The following is a 19,436-nucleotide window of genomic DNA, read 5'->3' on the forward strand; positions in this document are numbered from 1 at the left end:
ATTATTGAAGAGGGTTCTTGGTCGTAAAAGAGCATGTTTTGTCGGTAGATGTAATCCTTTGCTGGCGGGACTCATTACGTGAATGGGTGAGGTTGATTGACACTTCAGTACGACGTGAGATCAGGCAATTATGGTTACTCAAAGCGCGGCATCGAAGTGGGGGGGGGGAGGACAATCAGCGAACACTGATCTCGTACGATGATGTGATGGAGGAGGCCGCAAAACGAAAATCACGATAATGCTGTGAGCAAACACTTATTTCGCGGAGGTCCTCAAGATCCGATTTTTCATACTGGTACAAATGCGGGAAAGTGCCTTCGCCTGTTTGAAGTCGGCAAGAAGAATGCATTTGAAGAAGCAGTCAGTGTCTTACGAAGTACCCATAGGGCCAAAAAAGTCGAGCAGTCAGTCGGGCAAGCAATTTTTATATCGTTCGCGAAAAGTTAGAATGCGCCTTGGGGACAGATACTTTCAAATTTTTACGATACTTCTTTGATCTACCACTTGTGGGGGTTCATTTTGAAGCTCATGAAGTAAGAAAGATTTTTACCGTCTTAGTTTTTTGAAAATCGAAAATTTAATGTTCGCCTTCAGAGTTAGCACAGAGGGGTCGGCTATTCTGAATTTCAAATACCGGTAAATGTTAGGTAATTTCTTTCCCTTGTAACAGATTTGCAGGATAACCCCTGATTTTTAATGTTGATTTAATTTATGTTATGTTTATATTGATTTTTTATGTTGATTTAGCAATAGAATGGTTGAAAGATTTCTCGAGGAAAGAAAATTTTCCCAAAATGTTTAAGTCTTTCACTATTGAAGCGCATACGGGGAAAGTTTTCATTTACACTGCAGTCAAACATCACACGTGCGAAATATTTTGCTTTTCACCGACACTGGCTGTCGTATTCTGAACATGGAAGCGGTCATGGTAAATGTGATTCTCAATACACGCTTTTAAAAATACAAGTGTCCGTGAAACGAGTGTTTCCATAGCAATCCAAGTTGATCGTAAAACACGCTTCTGAGACAAATAATAGAGCAAGTGTAGCATATCGACCAAGATTAATGAAAACCACTGGTGTTCATAGCGTATTGATGACAATTCACCGTTGTCCTTTGTACCTTTCAGCGAAGAGAATGGCAAAGTTTAGGTCAACGGACCTTGCTTCATGCTTGACCTATTTCAAACGGCCGTCCGTTCAACTTCGTCTTGTTTAATTTGTATTTTTACCTGGTGATCATAGGTAGTAAAGGGAAAGCAACTCCACACATCGTTCATATTTGGGTTGTTTGCGTTTTATGTATGATATCGTGTATAATATAAGTGTATATCCTGTTTGGCTGTTTCATGTAAATTGTTGTTTTAGCCATGGCGAGACGTACCCGTAATCTACGTGTCTTGTGTTACTCCGGGTTGGAGCGGAGAGATTACTGTGACACTACGATCCTTTGGCGCTACGTTTCGAAAACAGAGTTTTCTTCATCAGTCGCTTAAAATTCAGTTTTGTTCGGTGAGACGTGTTGAATGGTTGATTGTTTTTATTTTGTAATATGTTGTTCCACTTGAGTTTGTTGTTCAAATAAGGAAGCTAAAATATTTACTGTTTGATCTCGTTGTGTTTGTATAGGTTCTTGTGAACCTGAGTTTGAGCTATTGTAGTTTTTGTGAAGTCTGGCGCTTATCAGTGTGTCGCCTATATTTCTGTTCCTTCTGTATGCGATTATTGGTTTGTTTTGGAACAGTTTTTTTTAGTGTTTCGTCTTTTTCAAGTTCACGCCAGTTTTCTGTCAGTGCTTGCTTGTTTCTATGTATGGGCTGTATGTTGTTATGAAGACTATTGTATTATTGGTGGCGTTATTTTTTTCTTTTTGTTGTTCAAGCAGTCGTTTTCTTTTTTGATGATTTGTCTCTCTGATAATGCGTTCTATTTCATTTTTCTTGTATTGTCGGTCATGTAATTTTTCACTAAATTGTGTGACTTTCTGTATAAATCGGTTTTGTTGTTGCATGTTCTGATGTATCGTAATGTTTCACCTTTGATCAGACCATTGAATGTTGCTGCCGGATGGCATGGGTAATAAAGGGAAAGCAACTCCACACATCGTTCATATTTGGGTTGTTTGCGTTTTATGTATGATATCGTGTATAATATAAGTGTATATCCTGTTTGGCTGTTTCATGTAAATGTTTTATGAAAAATATACATAACTCTTCTTGCCCGTGATTGAACCAGACGCTGTTGCAGAGTGACAAAACCCTGGTTGTTCTAAAGTGAGTGTCCAATCCTTATCAGTGATTTGTAGAATTTTCGCCATCTTCAAGAGTCATACAAAAATGTAATCCGTTGAATAAAGGAGTAGTGAGTACCTACTTCATGTTGTTTAGTGAAAAATTCTTAAAATTCGTTCATTTAGTGTATTCTTGTCACACGTCAACCGATCATGCTATCGTTTGTCTGGCCGAGAGAGAGAGAGAGAGAGAGAGAGAGAGAGAGAGAGAGAGAGAGAGAGAGAGAGAGAGGGGGGGGGGATAAAGTGCACAACCATTAGTGGGAAATTTACGTTATTGTACACAAAAAAGTTTGGTTCTACAGTCAAAGCAAAAAAAGTGTTCAAGTACATGTAACTAGATATATTATTGTCTTCTGCAAACAGCTCATTGCTTGCTCCATCGTGTGAGTTACCCGTCTCCATGCCAACCAGGGTTGCAAAGTTCAATTGACAAACAATATCAGGTAATGAACAACTACTGGGTGACATAGTACTTGAGAGGACGTTCGCCGCCTAATACAACCAATTCCAAAGCCGATAACAATTGTATGGGTCAATTTCAATGTGCTTCGTAGCCTTGATCTGTCCTTTGTGACCTGACTTATCTGCGCCACCGACCGATTTGTGTTTTCTTTCAAGGTCAGTCAGAGCCAGCCGCTTTAGTATCCCGTGTCATAGCACCATGGCAACCTTAATAACCGCCAAGATATTCTACTCACAGGCAACCCAATACACTGTTAATCCTAGGGGGGTCTCTGTTAATGATTCCTTCCTAAGTTCCATCTTCACTTTTAAATGGCTACTGCTAATCTGTTCATGTCGTGATAGCCTTCAAGTTGTTTTCTCCCAAAATAGGAAACAACTAAAATACGCTCCCTACTGAGGGATTTTTGGCTGATGATCTCTTGCCTTTATTCCTCCTGTTTCAATACCTTTCAACTCTTTATGTAGTTCTGAAGCTTCAAGTTCTTCTACTCCAAATTTAAAGGCAATCGAACACACTCTTGTCACTGAAGGATTTTGCTAATACTAATGCTTTTTCAATGACTTCCACTTTTTATGCCTTTTTAGGACGTCTTTCAATAACGTACAAAGGGCTTGCAGGTACCGACTGAAGTGTTGGAACATTATCGTGAGCCAAAGTGCAGTGGTCCCTCTAACACGTCTTTGGCGCAAAAGTAGTACGCAGATTCAATGTATAATAATACTGTAGATGGGTCCAGTTTATTGTTAAATCAATCAGGTTTAAATTACAAGAGCGACAGTTTTCCTTCGATAACAGAAATATTACGCTATAGACCAAATACGTCATGAACTTGTGAAATTCAAGTTATTCAAGGTCTTTTTGTCCCAATATACGCAGAATCACTTCTACACGTCAAATATGTTTTATGTTTTTCAAATACACAATAAATGCCATGAACAGTACAGGATAACAACAAAACCTTGGAAACTCAAATCTCTCTCTCTCTCTCTCTCTCTCTCTCTCTCTCTCTCTCTCTCCTCTCTCTCTCTCTCTCTCTCTCTCTCTCTCTCTCTCTTCTCTCTCTCTCTCTCTCTCTCTCTCTCTCTCTCTCTCTCTCTCTCTCTCTCTCTCTCTCTCTCCCTCTCTCTACACTACATTGGTGCTATGGCCAGTTTTCAGTTGAAGGTGTCTTTCGACGGCATATGAATATGAAGCGAAAAGAAACTAGTATCGTTCGGTTTGCCTGTCGACACACCCATAATAAATTGCGTGACATTTGAGAGTTCTGCCATATATTATAGTGTGTGTTAATTGTATTAATTGACTTTTCAGAATGTAAAATAAGTAGGTTGTACGAACAGTGTTCATAGCCGCCTAGCACATTTGTTAGTGTCCAACATTTACATGTAAAAATGTTGACCCCTCATCAGACGTTAGAAGTCTCATCGCCAAAAACGTCAGTTGTGGGGCCACAAGCCCGGAACTATTTTTGTGGCTCCAGGCTCTAGAAATGCGATGTTTTGAGTTCGAATAGCCTACAGTATGAATGTTTTGTTGTTTCTGGCTGATAGGTAGTATTATCATCAAAGGAAAACACACGGAGCTTATTCAGGCTAAACTTACCGTGCCATTGGCTGAAACACTTACGATATGATTGTGATCGAAAAAAATTAAGAGAGAAATATGTAGACACAGCGCCATCTTAATACTCTCTCCCCGTTTACTGGATTGTGGTAAATTAGATTCCTTATTCACATTACTTCGTTCAGTGAATTTATTGATTGAAAAAGTTCTCGATTGTAATGACGAAGAAAATTCCAAATACACAGTCTAAAAACAACTTGCCCTATTTCAAAGGTTTGATTTATATCAAATGTTTGGAGAAAATAAGCCAATATGCTAACGTCACCTATAGTATAAGCGATTCTTTGCACACTGACTCATGACATCACACTTAACAATATTTATTTGCAAACATTCTTTAAGCATAGATAAGCATAGATATTCTATAATTTGATAAAATCCTAAAACTTTTCAAGTACATTTGGATAAAGTGACCTGTGTGGACCAAAAAAAACTGTATAAAAATTGAGTTGTTACCATTTAACTTTTGTGATGTAATTGTTTTCTGATGATTGCACGATGTGTATTTGTAACATAAAAATTGATCTATTCAAAATTTCCTCAAGCAAAGTGTGAATTTTGTGATCATAATGTTATAATTGGTTAATCATTTTTTTCTAAGCTATATCTACATTTACTGTGTATAACTTTAAGATAATCATGTAAATGTTGATTTCAACATTGAATGTTGCATTGAAAGCTCCTGCAATATTTTGAAATTTGACATCGCTCACAGACTATTTTTTGCATGTACATAAACAAATAATTTTTTGAGAATCATTCTTTTTTACAATTCTATGATTGTCAGTGATTAAATGAAGAACACATGTACATTGTAATTCTAACTATAGTTCGGGAAATATAGTAAACACAGTAAATATGTTCGCCTGAATAATATTTACCTAATAATTTTTATACACAATGCAAACCAGCACAGACTTATCTCGGCGCGTTTTTGCTGACTGCAAACGTTACAACACAGTAAATAAGCATGAGACACCCACTGCTGTAAAGTTCATGAGCAAAGAAACGACTAAATTAATTTTTAGATAGAAATCAATAGAAAAATCATATTTAGTGGGGCGCACATTTGACAATTGCCGCCATAATTGTTAATAACTATCGCTTAGCAACAGCCTAGGTCGAGAAAATGGCAGAGGTCATAGCCTCACTTTGATAGATAACTAACTAATTTAAAAAACAAATATTTGGTAGGTTCCCGTGCTGATGACGTCATAGCTGCATGTTTAATCATTTTGGCCTCTTCCCGGTTCGATGTCAACCTTGGATGAATCCCTCCTCCGGAATTTACTTCGATTTCCTGATGACGTCTTTAAGAGCGATGTGATTCGCCTAATCCGCGTGACCAAGGCGACCACCAGAGCGACCGACAGTACGGAGAAGATGGCGATGAGTGCCGTTAACCAGGGAGAAGACCAATGTGTACCTAATGCAGCAACTGAAGAAAAGAGATTTCTTGCGTGAAATGAACACGCAGCTGTATATGTGTACTTCGACATTGTTCGTTTGTGTTGAAGTTCAATAGCAGACTTAAAAAATCACCGAACCCAAGAGTGTAAACCAACCAGCTTTGTTCCAAAAGCGTAATTGCATTTTATGTACTAATGCTTTTACAATAATCTTGTCTCAGACACTTTCTCGTGCTTATGATCTCCATCGCCAATTTCATCATCATCATCATCTTAGTCATCATCCTACCACTACCACCATTAGGCAAGAAAGATCGTTTCTGATCACCGCACGCGTCATTTCAGAACCTGTCCTTTTTGTTGTTGTGAGGGGTTTACATACTCATCAGTACAGCTATCCTTGATATCCCTGTTTGCATGTCCAAAAATGCTAAACAGAAAACGGAAGTATTATGCAGCAAAGTGATAAAAGACAATAACTGTTGCATCAATAGTGCCGTACCAGCATTGTTAGAAATAAAAAAATAGGAAAAAGAAAGAAAATTGAGTCGCCGCATCACTTTTGCTGAATGACAAGGACCAGAAACATTTTTTTGGCCTTACCACCACCACCACCACCACCATCATCATCATTATTTTTATCATCAATGCAATCAACCGATGGGGGTCAGTTGCTATTATAGGACTCATCTCAACTTTTCCCTTTTTTTTTCCCGCTCCATGTAAATACATTTCACGAATTGTATATATCTGACAAACGTAACCTCCGTTTTAACAATTCAAAATCGAAATCGACGAGACCGGTAATTTAAAAGTTTTGCCCGAAACCACCGTAAAGATAACCCGTTTGAAAACGTTAATAGCTACGTAGATCATTCGAAGCAATACAGTGCGGCCCAAGGAGAGGAGCAGTGGAACGATATTCATTATTGCGATGAATCAGGGGCACGCAGTTTATAAATTGAAAACAATCCAATAAAACAATGTTACTTTACCAGTAATGTTCTCAGAGGGACGATCTGTTGTTCCGTACTCCTGGAACACGCTCTGCCAAAAATTCTTCAGGAAGTCCGACGGCGGATTCTGTTGGTACGGGACGTAAACGTCGTAATAGTCGGTGTAATTGAAATCGCTATAGCTGAGGAAGGAGCTTTCGTCTGGATTCGTTCCCTCATCGGGCACGTCGGAGTCACTCTCACTATTGTAATCTTCATCTGCCGGAGACGAAAGCCCGGGGGTGGACAGTGAATCGTTCGTCGGAGTGTCGCCAGATGCCGATACCGTATCGGTCGAGGGAACGTCATCGGTCGTCAGTAATGTTGTAGGAGTGTCCAGGGTACTGGAAGTAACGTTACAGTCTGTCGAAACAAATCATAACACTAAATCAGCCAAAAATTGCGACTTTAACATCATTTTCGTTTCTGACGTTTTGTGTTTGTACTATCTTGAATGCAAAATTGAAATTTATATGTGATTTCTAGATCTGCCCCATCTTTTCACATAGTACACGATGTGTGGATTAAGAACGATAACTATTGATAATGAGTTATTAGCCATGTTACAGTATGCGCACTGTTAATAAATGACTACATTGTACATCTATGACACACTAAAACATTGTAATCATCTTTTCATTCGTCGTGATCTGAAAAAGAAAAGACAATTGAACGATAAATCTTCAATAAAAGGATACCAAATTTTGCTATAAAAATGTTTACAAACTTTCTGCTTCTTCAGGATTTTTGCTATATAATCCAGATGCAGATTATCTACATTATCCGCTATATCATTATCTCTGTACAGCAGGTCTTAATTGTACGCTTGGTATTTGCTATGAGTACTTTCCTCTCCATTTGGTTAAGGCCTCTCTCTCTCTCTCTCTCTCTCTCTCTCTCTCTCTCTCTCTCTCTCTCTCTCTCTCTCTCTCTCTCTCTCCTCTCTCTCTCTCTCTCTCTCTCTCTCTCTCTCTCTCTCTCTCGCTCTCTCATACTTTGACTATGCTTTGCGTGTCCATGTTGACCAACGCCCTCCCCTCCGCAAAGTAGCGTTCAAAGACATCTACCGTTCTTTGGTTCTGGTGTACGCATCTTAATTGACGAACGTTGGTGTTTTCTTGTCATTCCCATTTATGCGTTGCAGCTCGGAAAGTAATTTCCACGATAAAAATCCACTTGAACCCCATCGTGTTTATTACTCGTACGAACAGGCATAAATCAATCTCGGTCCGATCATGTTTTCAATCACAGTAGATCAGAGAAGTCAAATAGTGGTCACACTGTCGCTGATTCATGGGCCAATAAATATTACTCATATTTCCATACTAATATTGCGCGTCTTGAGAATGAACTTAACGCACTTAACTCAGGTTCGACATTGAACTTACGGAATTGCGTTCGATGGATGAAGTTTAGGGTTAAACTCGGATTGAAGAGTTTCAGAATATAAACATCGCAAGCGTTACTTGTTTGGTCATGGTATCCTATAGTAAACGAACTTATTTCTTCAACAAAACAGTTTGCTCACAAGCTCTGGAAAAGAATTTTAAACTCCTCGTATGTTTCTCAGTCTATGCTATCAGACGTACGGTCGTCATAAGAATCAAGATATCTGAGAGATTCCGATCTCATAAAAACTCCTTTTATTGGTTAACTGATGGTCTTGATAAAATCGACGAAAGTATGAGATTCAATTATGTCCCTTGTTAAAAAGCGTTGCTATGTTTTTTAAACAGGCAATTACTGACTCCCTCAGGGAAATTTTACCCCTCGCTCTAAGTTGTACGAAAGCGTAATCGACATCGAGAGCGTCACACTTATCAGCGGCTACGTACCTGCCCCTTGTAGTTGAAGCAACGAAAGTACAAGTCCAACGCCGAGCCACACACATGCATTAATACCCATGGCTTGATCGAAACTACTATCTCATGCCGATGGTACAAAATATAATTTTGCGCTTTCGCAGGCGCATATGCAACTGTTCAAGCGTTTGTTTTTATCTGACATCGTCATATCCAAGGCTACGACGGTAATGATCAAAACTTCGCAAGGAAATTGATCCGTCCAGCCAAGTGCTCAACCAATCAAACACTGGCCACACGGAGTGGCTTCGTCCAAGTTTTTCTTCGACTATTTGGTCAAAACGCTAATAGGTCTCCCACTTTGACAACCGCTTAGCTTTGGCTAGTGACAAAAGACCGGCTGAAGTGTGTAAATTTCAGCAGAAGTGATGGATGTCCATTTAAAAGCTCGTGAGTGCTCAGACAAGAAATCTGTCTTCATACCTGGTGACATCACAGAAAGGTATCAGTGTACGAACTATGTGTTGTAGGAATTGGACGGACGTCGTACATTTTTCCCACGGCTCAGCTACGGGTATATGTTCTTGCGAAATCGAAATTACGTGCCAAACACTTTGTGACACTTGATCCTGCTGTCGCCAGCCATTGACCAGTTTCAATAAATTATCCATAACACTTGTGGAGGCACTGTCAATGAAAATCATAGAAGTGCCCTTTAAACCCGACAAATATTAACAACATCTCGGGACTTTAGGCATTACTTGTGAGAGAGCGATACGGCTTTAATTTTGTATTTTCATTATGTCATCGGTAATTTGTGGTGATCGTAAAATTAATCAGATGAGTAGATAGGTATATCCACGGCGTACTTTCTATCAGGTTCTCGTGTCGACGCGATCACATCACCAGCAAAATGAATCCCATGAGTCATTCTTGTCGCCCCAGCCTTTGTAATTATTGTTGCAAATGTTGTTGGTGGATTGATACACAGCAAAGTGGCGATGAATTGTGACAGTTTGTTTGCATTGTGACGACATTTACACCACTTCGATAAACATGAATCAAGTTTCAAATGTCACTTTCCTGTCTCTGTATTCCTGTAGTTTTATTGTCCTTGTAAGTCAGATTACTCAATTATCGAAATCGGCTATTGACTAATATTTTATTGACAGAAATTGCACTATGCATGGATCATAATAACATACTTTTATTGATTTGTGAGAGCTTTCATCTTAGTAACGCCTTCAAGGTCTTCCGATCAAAACACAGTATAAGTAAATGACCTACTCACGGCACGCCAGAGCCTCCCACAGAAATAAACATGCTTGTAAATATATTTGATACAAAACAATAGACAACATTCATTATTTATAAGATAATTCAAGCGTCTGTCCTGTTGCTGCTGTGTCAAGCTGAAGTTTAAGGTAACCATTTTGTGATTCCCTTTTCAACGTAGTTTTGATCTTTCCTAAACATGGACTTGGCGACAACTTAACTACAGCTGAAATCTGTGCAATGTATCACCCTTTCTGTGAAATATATCACCCTTTCTCTGAAATATGTTATCCTTTATGTGAAATATACCATACTCTATGTGAGATACAGGGGTAGGCTTTGAGAGATGAGATACCTTCGAAGGAAAGTGTAAGAATTTCTGTGGAAATTAGTTTATCCCTGTTATATCCGAATTTTGTTTCTATCCTTACGAATCAATGTTATGAATAATGTTTCCATATTATTTGCATGGTTAAAGCCATGCTTTAAAATATCGTTAATTTAAAGCATCAAGCAATTCGACAAGATCATTTTACGACACGCAGACAGACACAGCACCAGTATGGACTTAGATGTCTGTCAGCTTACCTCTTGTCGGTAAAGAATGTATAATCTTGAAACAAACGTTGTCAAAGTCTCTGTTGGCCAATGCAAGGAAGAGTCTACCTACCCCTGAGCAGGCAAAACAAGCATGAAACAAAGCAAGGTGTCACTCCTTCAACTTGTTCATGTGTGATAAGTTCTATGAAATGTTTCAAACAGACTAGCCCAGAACTTTCGTCCGCAATGGCAGTGTTATCACAGTACTGCATCGAATCTATTTTTATTTCTTTGTCTTGATAACAAAGCAATTATAGATTTGTGGTCACCATAATTATGTTGTCAAAACGTTAGGAAGGGTTGATACTATTGTACAGTACCTTGGAGCCTTGGTTTGATAAGTCACATGACTCATACCGCGAACTCAAAAGCGAGACTAGTGTAAAGTAGAGACCGCCAGAGGGCAGCATTGCACCGCTCCCACTGAAATTAAAAGTTGTTGCTCTCTGTACCATATCTTACACATATCAGTGTAAGCGGAGATAACCTTTTTGTGCAATTTATGTATCATACTGGGCGCCAACGTTAACTGTCTTTGTTCATTTGACTCTGAAAATATGGACCGATCGTTAAAAAAACACGGTTTCGGAACATATCCTCACAGTCACAGTCTGTTGCGACTGTTTTAAATTCTGAGCGAACGCACACTTGGAAGGTGAGTCGTCGTACCGATCGATGCTATTCGAAGAAGGCCATGAGAAACAAGACGAGAGCCGCATTAAAGGCGGATAAAGATCACAATATTTCTGACGTCTTTAAATTCCGCGTAGTGTCTTCAACACTTCTTCAACGTTTTGTCACAAAGACAGCACCATCGATCGGTGATTGGCACAATGCAAGATGTACTGTAGGGCCAGCTTTCATTGACAAAAAACCCTCAGCATTGTTTGGTCAACAGTATGCACGTGAGATTATTGAAGAAGCCATAGATTTAAACGGTAATTTGATATACCGAATGAGTTGGCTTTATAACTTGATCATGATTGTAAAACCAGTCACGCATTCCTTTAAGACGGTCGATAGACACCTGTACCTATTTAACATTTTGCCTTCACTTAGTAACGGTCCGATGTTTTAGGCAAGCAGCTCATCTGTAAACCGTTATCCTCTCACATGGTATGAGAAGTGCGCCCGCCAGTGGCAGATCTCTGAAAATGCTCTTACTTGCCTGTCACTAGCTATTCCTCTCAGAAATATCTTGTGTCTTGCTCTCATATCGTTCCTTAAAAAACTCATGACAAATTTTGCGTTCATTACATCAGATTTAAGGCTGAGAATAGCCATAAGATACATCAGATTTATAATAAAAACAGCTGTGCCACTTTTTAGTAAGATGGTTGAAATTGGTTGTCAAGCCGTAAAAACACATTTTCAACCGGTAGCATTCCCCACTTCTCTCTTGTCCGGATCCGCTCATTGCTTTTCTTCACCTTATCTCTTGGCCAAAGCTTTAACCATGCACCGGCCGTTTCTTAGCAAGGGGCGGACTCACAGTTTTAAAGATCGGGAGAGCAATAGCGAAAACAAGACAGAGATTGGCAGCTACTGGAGTATGGTGTCAGAGAAGGTCAGCCTTCCAGAGTATGCGTTCATTCCCACCTGGCAAGAAGACAGTGTTGAATGGCAGAAGGTGGCATTATAAACATTCTCGGGTATTCTTGGAAAGCCTGTGTAGTTATTTTTTATTTCGTAGCATGGCTAGTAATAGACTCTCTGCCAACACCAGGTTGATCTTTGAAAGTGCATCGATAAAGGAAGACAAAGGAAACTTCAAAACTGTTGTATGTGTTTGTATTTGAAGTAGCTGTGCGTGATAACAATAAAGTGAACATGACTATTTAGAAACTAAGGAGAGGATTCCATCCATCTTTGAACAGGAAACTTTTACCGTCTGTGAAAACATTTCTACCCTCTAATGTAATCGACAGTCGTCCCTTCATCCATTAAACTGTCATACTGTTGTATCAATGAGGTAAGCTAAAGCTGTGCATTTGGATCTTTCAGTAGTTGAAACTTTGCAAAAAATGGCTGCTGTCTTCTTTTTCTTCTCCATCTGGAGATGGTAACATCAGTCTGATGGTACAGATGGAAACGAAACAAATCTGATGTAATCGACAGAGGTGCTATTTATTGTTTCGGATTGGTACCTTCCCCGCCGCTACAATTTTTGACAGTTGCGTATGGTCCGATTTGTTTGCAAGAACAATGGTAGTATGGACCACAGAGGATTGCCTCCAAGTATGGAGGACATTTGAGATAATGATTGAACTATTGATGATGATGATGATGATGATGATGGTGGTGGTGGTGGTGATGATGAGGATGATGATGATGATGATGATGATAATAATGATGATGATGATGATGATGATGGTGATGATGATGATGGTGATGATGATGATGATGATGATGATGATGATGATGATGATGATGATGATGGTGGTGGTGGTGGTGGTGGTGGTGATGGTGGTGATGACTGTCTTTACTTCCTTCCATTATCATCATCATCATGGCGATGGTTTTGGTGATGATGGTGGTGGTTGTGGTAGGACTCTAAAACGTAGAGTAGCCGGTATTCCGTTGATATCAGTGATGTAAGAAGCTGCATAATCATGAAGTTCCTGGTCGAAAGCCCTTAATGGCCGCTCATTTACCATTGCGTTTAACAACATATCAATGTTACATCTCAGACTCGCGGCCGGATGAGCAAACATCAAAGTAAACACACAAACCTCAATAACAAAAGCGAATGTATTGTTGTCACTCACGAGAAGAAAACGTCTATCAGCAACATGAACAATTGGAATGCTTAGGACTTACCAACCGAAAACTGAAATATTACAAAGAAATAAACCTTAGCATATCCATAGAAACTGTAAGATCCTCCAAAATGAATGCAAAGCTTTATAAAGAGTTTCGCTCACCTGAACAATATGCCTACATCTACACTTCTGGGTTGGCATCAGCGTGCGTTGTTTTCTTTATTTTAGAAAGCAGACAGAAGAAAAGATTTCTTGTCATGAAATTTGAATTTTTTTAATATCTAGAAGAGTCTCTGTACGGATGAGTCAGGTAATCTAGTGATCTGCGCTAGATGGAATAACTGTACGAGTTGTCAAAGGTGCCGACATGTTTTAAAGCCTAACACGACGTTTCACACTCGACTTCGGTCACTGAGTTTTCCTGCACGTTTCATTGTTTCTCAATTAAAGCGCGTGCTAAACGCCAAGGATTCCTGATCATACGCAATTGTTCTATTGCAAGTGCAGAGTACTGTTAGCGAGACAAATTAATATAACTGCTAAAGTACTTCAAACAAGAGCCTTCTAAGTCGAATCAATTCGTTGAAATAGGCCATAGCTGTGAAAAACATGACCGATGTTTAACAAATCCTGCTAATATTTCCAATAAGTAAACGACAGAATAATTTCACAAAAAAAGAGTAATCAACGAAAGTGACGTCACCTCTCCCCCATTTTCCTCCATCTCCTTGTCTTTATCTTCCTTTGGCGCCGTCTTATGAGCTGTCTTTCCACGCCAGAAATAACACAGGAACCCCAATGTTCCCAAGGTGGCCAACAGTCCGGCTCCCAGCACGGATCCAGCTACAATGCCAGCTTCTATAGTTTGCCAATAAAGACGTAAGTAAATATATGTGTTAATGCTGTTACTCCAAATTCTGTTTCTGTTTTAGTTCCTGCCGAGTCATTAGTCTTATTGCGCTGTCACTCCCACTGTACACATCGGGCTGTCCTATACCTCTTTCTGAGCGTCTGTTTATATGTCCGCCTCTCTATCTTATGCCTCTCCGACTGTCTTAACTTCCTTCCATTTCCGTCAGTCTCCCGTCTTGTCTGTCTGTGTCTCCGTCTATCTTTGTCTGTCTCCCTATGTCTGTTCTGTCTGTCTGTCTGTCTGTCTGTCTGTCTGTCTCTTTTCCTGTCTCTGTCTCTGTCTCTGTCTCTCTGTCTCTCTGTCTCTCTGTCTCTCTCTCTCTCTCTCTTCTCTCTCTCTCTCTCTCTCTCTCTCTCTCTCTCTCTCTCTCTCTCTCTCTCTCTCTCTAGATCTCCACACACACGAACAGATATTGTCAAATAAACACAAATACTGGGTCTATGTACATCTTACTCGAACACACTGTGTAATTCACTATGATATATTAAAGGGATTTATTAATATTGCCACATGCCGTACCTTTCGATTTATTTGAGTTCTCACGTGGGAGAATGGATGTTAATGTCAAATTCCTGGAAGGAGTGACCTCGGCATTCCAGAAAGAACTGATTCCCATCCTTGAAGAACTGATTCCCACATTTTCTCTGGCACTTTGAGTGCTCGTGATGCCAGAAACAGTCGACGTTACCAAAGCGAGAACTCCTGTCAGAGAAATAAGACAATAAAAAATTATAAACAATTTATTGCAGCAACATACTTTCGCATTTTCGATATATTTAGATAAACGTCCTCTGCACATATCTTATTGACGACCCGTTATTTAAACGAATATGAAAAAGTCACGGACGACATAGTTCCAACTTGATTAATAAATTTAGAAATCATTGACGTAAATGGGGGCCATATTAGATTGTATCACAAAACAAATCGACGTGCATGCGTATGACATAGGTTGTAATCCTTGTACCAAGTTTAAAAAAACGCTCCAGGCATTTCTGAGAAATATGAGAAAACGGACGCACGAACTGACACACAGACGCGACGAAATCTGTACGTTCGCCCAGACTTTGTCCGTTGGGACTAAGAAGCACATACCACGTTCACCACAGTCCGTGCAGTCCTGTCCCAGACGGCAATTGTGGAAAGGGGCCTCGGGTCCACCGTCATCACAGGCGCCGTCATTCTCGAATCCGTTGCAGTCGTCGGAACAAAAAGTTTCTGAAAACGGAGAGGAAAAAATGACGTCACAAAAGATTTGCATAAATCGCTATTTAATTAGAAGGTGCGGCCATTTTCTGTTTGACTATTAATATACCAGCAAAATCGTTGCAGGCCTAATTACATGTAGTTAAATTGTACAGTGAGACTTCTCAAATATACATGTACATTCTGAGCACCGATGTGCATCAGAATTAATTTATTCAGTTATTCATAGACAGCGATTCGCGAAGATTGCTGTTGTTTTACAAATATAAGGTGTGGTCTTTTTAACAATACTCTTCATCTTGAATTATTTTGTTCGGCTCAAGCGTTGAAAACCTCACGAAGGTCTGTGAAAACACCTTGTCTTCTACTCACCGCCGACGTACGGCCAGCTTCTCGTTCCGCAGTCGGAACAGTCGGTGCCGTAGAAACACTCGGAAAAATTGGAACCTGGGCCCGAGTCATCGCAACCACCGTCGTCAGCGAAGTCGCACGTGTCCTCACACATTTCTGTGATGTGATCAAACAGGTGACGTCAGTGCTTCGAAATATGATAAACTAACATGATCTGGTTTCATCCTATTCGAAAACTTAATTATTGAACCAACTTGTCAAAATCATTATGTTTCACGTTCTTGAAGTTTAAACGACGAAAACCACTCGTCAACAAAAACTGCATAATGTTGTTTCTCTTAAGGTAGTAGACACCTTGAAAGTGAAGGACTTAAACTTTTGCTCAGGTTTTTCCTAGATGAAACTTTCAACCATTCTTTTACAAAATCAACAACAAAAATCAGGGATCACCATGCAAAGTTTGGAACTAGCGAAACAAAGTGCCCAACATTTTGCGATATTTGAAAATCAAAGTGGCCTCCATCCCTGTGTTACTCCAGTGGGTGAAAAATTAAATTTCGGATTTTCGAAAAACTCAGACTTGAAGACCTTGAATGAGCCCCCTCAAGTGGTAGATCAGAAAAGAAATGTATATATTTGAGAGTCCGAATATGTGTCACCGAGGTGCGTTCTACCTACTAGTAAACCCTTGAAGGCATGTACCTGTGTAAGATTTCGCTCTTGAAGCAATTTACTATCTTAAGTTCAATTTCAATTTCATGGGAAAGGGGCCATCGTTTCTGTTAGTTTCATCACCTAAAGCAAAGTCTATCTCCGGCCAAAAGCACCGGAGAGCTGGAACTAATCTTCGTAGGGCGGAGTCCATTCTGACGGACAACACTGTGAGATGGCCAACCGTAAATTTTTACATATCATTCGAACATCTCGTTTTTCTATAAATTATATTTGCTGAATCGAAAAGATTTGTATGCCCAGCCTCAATTTCCATGGTCTTGAAAGACTTCAATCGGTGAATTGCACCATTAACTAGAGAGACATGGGTATCTATATATCCGCTGAACATGAATATGACCTTATTATCATATTTGTATGGCCGTGACTGTTCGCTTGACCACCTTTCAGTTAATGTACATGTGGATCTGCAATTGTAATAGCATTGATCGCGATTTCGGCTTTGTTACTAAATATAGCTGCACGCGCGCGACTTTCGGACAAATATGCTGAAATTCGGACAAATTTTGTTGTCGCATACGCGGCTGCTGTTGCAGCTTGTAGTCTCAGTAATCAATTCATACGAATAAGTGTGACGCTAAATATCCATTCTAACACTCGCAGGTTTTATTTTCGTCGTTTATGCGGAAAATGCAGCCGAAAACGCGGAGAAATGTTTACTTATGCATATTAATGAATAGAACAGTGACGTCATTTGCGATCAGCGCTATTAACACATTGTCCTCAGTCGACGTCTTTTTAGGAAGCTAAAAAAGTGGGACAGGGTTTGTCGTCGTCAATGTCAAATGGTGCGCTGGTCAGTTAATCAAACATACTCACCAATTGATACCACTTTGGCGTTAAAGGCCGCCATACAACAGATGAAAAACGCAGCTGTCAATGTCGTTACCATCATTGTCAAATTCCTGCCGTCGGTGACAATGCCACGGAGTCTTGATAGTAAAGCGTACGAAAGTCAGTTGCTTGACTTTTTAAAACTGAACGATACGACAATATTCACTACCGTGCAATGCGCAGTTACGTATAGTTATGACGACATTGGCAAGAAAACTCAAGATTTTATTTGGTTTGTTTTTGAAATTTAATTAAAAAAGCACCGCCATAATATAGATTTTCCGCTAATCCACTTTCCAGAGGTCAACCGTCCGAAGTCAACCACGAAACGTCAACTTTTGTTGTGGGGAATTTCCCGACAAACAAGCGCACTTTCCATGACGACCACGGGGTCGAAATAAAAGTAGAAAAACAAAATGAAGCATCAAACGTCAAGCATCATCTAATAACTTCTTATTCACACAATTACTCTCTAACTGCTGTCAGTAATTTCTATGACACTGTATGGGTATTGTAAGCTAACTATTGAACAGTCTGTTTTCTCTAGCATCGTTTTGTCTCACTGAACTGTGGTTTGGCAGGCAAAGTTTTCCACACGAGCGATAACTCCGGCAATTGCTACTGCCAATAACATGCTTAAGCACACAAAGGTATCGTTCGAAATACCTATCGTTGAAAACCTTATTGCCATGCAGCAATATGCTGTCACTATTTGTTTCTCCGTTCAACTGACACGTTGAGTACGAATACAAGATTGTACAGCGTCTGAAAGCCAAACAATTGACGAAAAACAAACTGAAATTGTCTATCGTTTTTAAACTTTTGAAAAGAAAGGGCTTTCATTATAATTTTGGTTTTTCCCTTTTTCAACTAATTTAAAGCTCCATCAGCTACAACTGTTGAAATATTTTCGATGTTTCTTCGTATAAAAAAGTTGTCTCCTTCTTTTCTCAATATAATGTCAAATTGACTAGTGTTCTGATTTTCAATACAGCCTATATATGTCTTATGTCGGGTGTTATTGTTAACATTGCAACTCTAGTCAAGCCCACGGTTCATTCTTCAACGATCGACATTGCTTATTTTACTCAGGGCGCAGTGTTGACAGAGCTAGTATTGTGTTTTTACAACACAACCAAGGGTGAAGGATGAGAAATGTGTTTGTTTTCAGAACAAAGTACTAAAATATCAGAGGTTTCAGCTATTGTCCTTTAGAAGTATGGTGAATTTTAATTAATATATTATGTCTGATTCATGACAAAATTATTTGAGTACAATGAATGCAATGGATGCCGGGTAAAACATTGAAATTCGATGTAAACTACCCAAAATTTTGGCTAATCCATTTCCACTAAACTAGTGACTATCAATTGTAAAAAAAAGTGGCGAACATACGAAGCGTCAGTAGTCAAGAGTTTCAGACGAAGTCGGTTCAACATTACTCCGTTACCTCGTTGTGCGGTATAGGCCTATACCGTCGTATTGCATCTACCGAAAGCAAGTTCCTCAGAGAAGGACAATAAAATCTTGAGAGGACAGTCACAATGTCGATATGTAAAGTATTGGGGATTTTACCATTCAAACTTTAAGCATGGATATTTAACAACGGTAGCAGAGATATATATATATATATATATATATATATATATATATATATATATATATATATATATATATATATATATATATATATATATATATATATATATATATATATAACAGGGGTTTCATTAAGTTTTGAAGTTGGGGCCAGAATGAAAAAGTAGGCGGCTTGCAGTTGCCATGACCACAAAGCGGCCGTCGTGGGGGAAGGGTCCGGGAGGGTGTTCCGCTCGGAGGGGGTGTTCCCCCTCCCGACCGAAGGCCTGAAACCTGAAAAATGAGTTAAAATTCACTTTTTACAGCTCACAGTCACTTGGATTTCTAGTATTTTCAGGAGAATTGTCAGCAGTGTTCCAGGGCCATTTGTGTTCATATCATAAGTCATTTTCCTGGGAGATTTGAGGCTCAAATATGACAATTCATAATTGAAAATGAACTCCTATGCCTCTATGCCTTAAAGAGGTAAACTATAATAATTCACTATTATTAATGATATAATTTGATATTGTAGATGATATTATACAGTGTTACATCTAGACAGGGGATAGGGGATTCCCCCTCTGTTGAAATGTTG

General features: G+C 39.4%; 1 protein-coding gene and 2 long non-coding RNA genes across 3 annotated transcripts; all 3 read right to left on the reverse strand.

The window, feature by feature from the left end:
* Positions 1-4,489: 4,489 nt before the first annotated feature.
* LOC139136201 (uncharacterized) lies at positions 4,490-8,804 on the reverse strand. Its single transcript, XM_070703942.1, has 3 exons — positions 8,621-8,804; positions 6,786-7,148; positions 4,490-5,819 (listed from the first exon to the last, which is right to left on the reverse strand). Exons 1-3 carry the CDS (start codon positions 8,688-8,690, stop codon positions 5,608-5,610), a joined length of 645 nt encoding a protein of 214 aa, XP_070560043.1. The 5' UTR covers positions 8,691-8,804; the 3' UTR covers positions 4,490-5,607.
* A 4,582-nt stretch (positions 8,805-13,386) lies between these two features.
* Positions 13,387-14,819, reverse strand: LOC139136202 (uncharacterized). The gene is made up of 3 exons (XR_011553151.1): positions 14,657-14,819; positions 13,928-14,082; positions 13,387-13,441 (listed from the first exon to the last, which is right to left on the reverse strand). It is a non-coding gene; the product is annotated as an uncharacterized lncRNA (long non-coding RNA).
* Positions 14,820-15,238: 419 nt separating this feature from the next.
* On the reverse strand, positions 15,239-17,401 carry LOC139136203 (uncharacterized). The gene is made up of 3 exons (XR_011553152.1): positions 17,246-17,401; positions 15,716-15,850; positions 15,239-15,355 (listed from the first exon to the last, which is right to left on the reverse strand). It is a non-coding gene; the product is annotated as an uncharacterized lncRNA (long non-coding RNA).
* Positions 17,402-19,436: the final 2,035 nt, after the last annotated feature.

The sequence above is a fragment of the Ptychodera flava genome, chromosome 7 (assembly GCF_041260155.1).
Source record: "Ptychodera flava strain L36383 chromosome 7, AS_Pfla_20210202, whole genome shotgun sequence".
NCBI classification, from domain to species: domain Eukaryota; kingdom Metazoa; phylum Hemichordata; class Enteropneusta; family Ptychoderidae; genus Ptychodera; species Ptychodera flava.